This window comes from Sphaeramia orbicularis, chromosome 22 (genome assembly GCF_902148855.1).
Source record: "Sphaeramia orbicularis chromosome 22, fSphaOr1.1, whole genome shotgun sequence".
NCBI lineage: Eukaryota > Metazoa > Chordata > Actinopteri > Kurtiformes > Apogonidae > Sphaeramia > Sphaeramia orbicularis.
Window position 1 is genome coordinate 3,818,666 of NC_043978.1, and position 3,430 is coordinate 3,822,095.

General features: G+C 41.6%; 1 protein-coding gene across 2 annotated transcripts in view; it reads left to right on the plus strand.

The window, feature by feature from the left end:
* The window catches only part of otomp (otolith matrix protein), a 16,262-nt gene extending 13,117 nt beyond the window's left edge, over window positions 1–3,145 (plus strand). For both annotated transcript variants that reach the window (XM_030126020.1, XM_030126019.1), the window contains 3 exons: window positions 34–218; window positions 1,422–1,593; window positions 1,734–3,145. In XM_030126020.1, the coding sequence (XP_029981880.1) occupies window positions 34–218; window positions 1,422–1,593; window positions 1,734–1,744 (368 nt within the window). In that variant the 3' untranslated portion in view covers window positions 1,745–3,145. The remainder of the gene's footprint in view (window positions 1–33; window positions 219–1,421; window positions 1,594–1,733) is intronic.
* The last annotated feature ends 285 nt before the right edge of the window (window positions 3,146–3,430 follow it).

Here is a 3,430-nt window from a genome sequence, read left to right on the forward strand (position 1 = left end):
AATTATGTACACCTTCATTTCATTGGTGCCCAGGTAAGAACCAGGAGTCCTGGGCCCTGGATCTGGAGCTGGAGGATCTGAAACTGTTATGTCCTGATGGGACTGAAGCCGCTCTAGATGACTTTGAGCGATGCCATCTCGCTGCCGTCCCTGCTAACGCTGTGGTGGTGCGTTTAGAGGATAAATGCCGTGTGTGGAAGTACCTGGAGCGCTTGCAGGTGGGTAAGGTACTGGGTTTATGTCTTGCTTATATTTCTGTGGAGGCTCTGTTATCAATCAGCATGTCACAAATTGCAGCTATCTACTAAACTGTCATCCTTCATCCTTACTGAGGGTGTGGGAGATTCCTGGATGACTGTCATGTTATTCCCTCCCTGGACACACACACTTACACTCAGTGTTTCCAACTCCTCAGTAGTGAAAGTATCTATTGTTTGTCCTAAAAATCACCAGAAGTTAATAAATGGCACCATCACCTAATTTGCACAATTGTAAATATGCATTTAATTGGAATGAAAGATGCAGGAGAGGAATATGTAGTGACATCACCTGAACACATTTGGTCAGGTATGTGATTCTTATATAACCACTTGTGTAACATTTCCATATTTGGGGCTTTATTCACCTCTAAGGTCCATATCTGGTTTCACACAAAAAGCCTTCCCTTATGGGCTCGCTTTTGCTTTCTCCCTTGGGCTTCTCTCCTCTCTGCTTTTCTCCTGGGTCTTCTTTGTCTCACTGTGTCCGCTGTATTCTTCTGTGGTCATGACTGCTTGTTAAATGGACGTATCATTCAATTCATGTATGTATTGCTATTTTATGTGAATAAATACTTATATTAATATAATCTGTTGTCTCTAAAGGATCCTCTCTCCACCACAAATAACATTGTGGGAGAGGCAAAAAGTGAGTATAAAAACACCCTAAATATGTTTAGAACTACAAATGACCTATACTCTGTCAATTCCAACCATCCTCCTTTATCCGGGTCTCTAGCCAGGTCTGAAAAATCTCTAAATATACCAACAAAGTTAATAAGTTGGAAACACAGACTTTTAGAGGTAGGCAGACAGACCATGTGTTTTTCTGACTAACAGGAGAAAATCATTTGATGTCATTTAGAGGAAAATGTGTATGTTTATGCATTTTAGTCACTTTTCAAAAGTTAATAAAAGGTTTCCAAACAAATTTCAAAAGTAGCTCAATTTGCTACTAGGTGCTTTGTGAAAAAAACATTGATAGGGTAGTCTGAAAAGTTGCTAAATGTAGCAAAAACAGTGCTAAGTTGGCATCAGTGCTTGTACTTACATGTACAAGGCCCAAAAAACCACATTCTCATATCTACAGAGAACACCAACACACACATCCATACATGCCCTCATGGATTATATTCTGTCATACACTTTCTCTCTCTCCTGCAGAATGCATTTGGCAACGCTACCGAGGGTTTCAGCCTGTTCAGCTCAGCGGGCTATGGCGAATCTGATCTGCTCTTCAGTGATTCCACCCACCATCTGCAAAGGGTTCTGGGTAGCTACACCTCTTGGCTGGGCCCCTCTTACACCACTATGCTGCAAGCCTTTGAGTGTGAGGGTACGAGAGATGCTGTCTTTTTGCACATTTCAAAGTGACTGACAAGTTGGTGGAGGACTGCTTTTGTGCGTTTGTTTGCGTGTGTTCATGGTTGTGGATCAGCTGCAGCTGTTCTCATTGCTGTGCTTTCCCTCCAATAGGCTTCTGCTGATAGAACAGGAGGAAAGTATCCAGCACATCAACTTCCCACCCCGTCCCTGCATCACCGTCTGCCTGTTCTGCCTCCCCTCCCTGCCATCTGTGGTGCCTCACTCTCCATCTTCTCCTTTTCCTTTTTGGCCTCAGATGCTTGTTTTCCTCCTTCATTCACCATCAATTCTGTATCATTATGTTCTTCCTCTGATACACTGGCTGGCAGGATAGGACATCATTAACAGGGACTAATTGAGTAAGAAAGACCTTTAGAGAATGTCCCTTAAAGCGAGCACCGGTTTATACTGAAGGAAGGGTAGAAAGTAGAAAACAGTAGGATATAAATAAGAAAGAATACAGTAGAAAAGAGGCACAGGTAGATACGTGGTTTAGTTCTTATGTTACTGACTGTCTCATTAAAATATGTGAGAATTTTGTTGGAATTACTTGATAAATACAAACTACCACTCCACAAACCAAAAACTGAGATCCTACCCTGTATGGTCATTGTGAAATTGTGCTTTTCTTGGGCTTGCTGCATTAGTCCAAGCTTCAACCCCCCCGCCCCCCCAACACACACACACACGCACACACACACACACACACACACACACACACACACACACACACACACACACACACACACACACGCACACACACACACACACACACAAACCCCTCCCACAGGGTCTGTCTCTGGCACTGAACAATCGGGTGCTATTAACTTTGAACTTAGAAGTCTCATTTACTGTATGTGAGAGTGTGTGTCAGTGTACACTTTTCCCACAGCCGTTATTGCCCTAATTGGCAGCCTAGCACATGGATACTGTTTGTGTGTTCGTGACAGAATGTGTGTCTCTATGTGTGTGTATGTTGCAGAGTGTGTTACAGAGTGTGTCGATAGGATTGCTGCTGCTTTCCCATGGCTTATATAGCTTACATAGACTTTGGATCACTGCTTTCTCGCAGTGTATTGTTACACTATACAGGTGGCACAAGGGGATTAGGGCTCCACTTGCCTCTAGTGACCCTCAGCCAGTTTTTTCCAACCTGAATTCACCTAAGTTGCCTTCAGCATTGTCTGTATGTAACCTACTATGTCTCTCCTGCTCCTATAATCTGCATAGCTGCATCTAAAGGTGTATACACACCTCTGTTATATTATAAAGTGTGTTTTCTACTATATGTCATTTTTATTTTACCATTTCTATCAACAGACAGACACTGATAATTGTAAAAGGGAATTGGAATGTTCTAGTCTGGAGTTAAAGCAGAAACCAGTCAGAGACATGTAATATTATCAAAGAGCTGTCATGAAGAGTATTTCTGAATTAAAGTGCTATGAAGAAAAGGTGGTTGTCAAAAATGCATCATATTATTTATGTAACATATTCAAAGGTTCAGTATGTTAACATTTAGTGCTAGGGAAGCTACTTTGCAAGTGTAACTTGTAAAACTACAAGTAGTTCAGCATGGCAGTAGTTCAAACAAACTACATTTCTACCCCTGGAGAAATGTAGTTTGTAAAAGTAAGGCTAGAAAAAGTAGTTTTAGCAACTACTTTGTATTTTGAGCATTAAATTGATAATGTACATGTGGTGTAAATGTAATAAAATGTGTCCATGGTTCGGGCGGCATGTCGCATGATCATGCCTTCAAAGCAATTCAAGATGAAAGAAAAAGGGACTGTCTTGCATTCACTGGT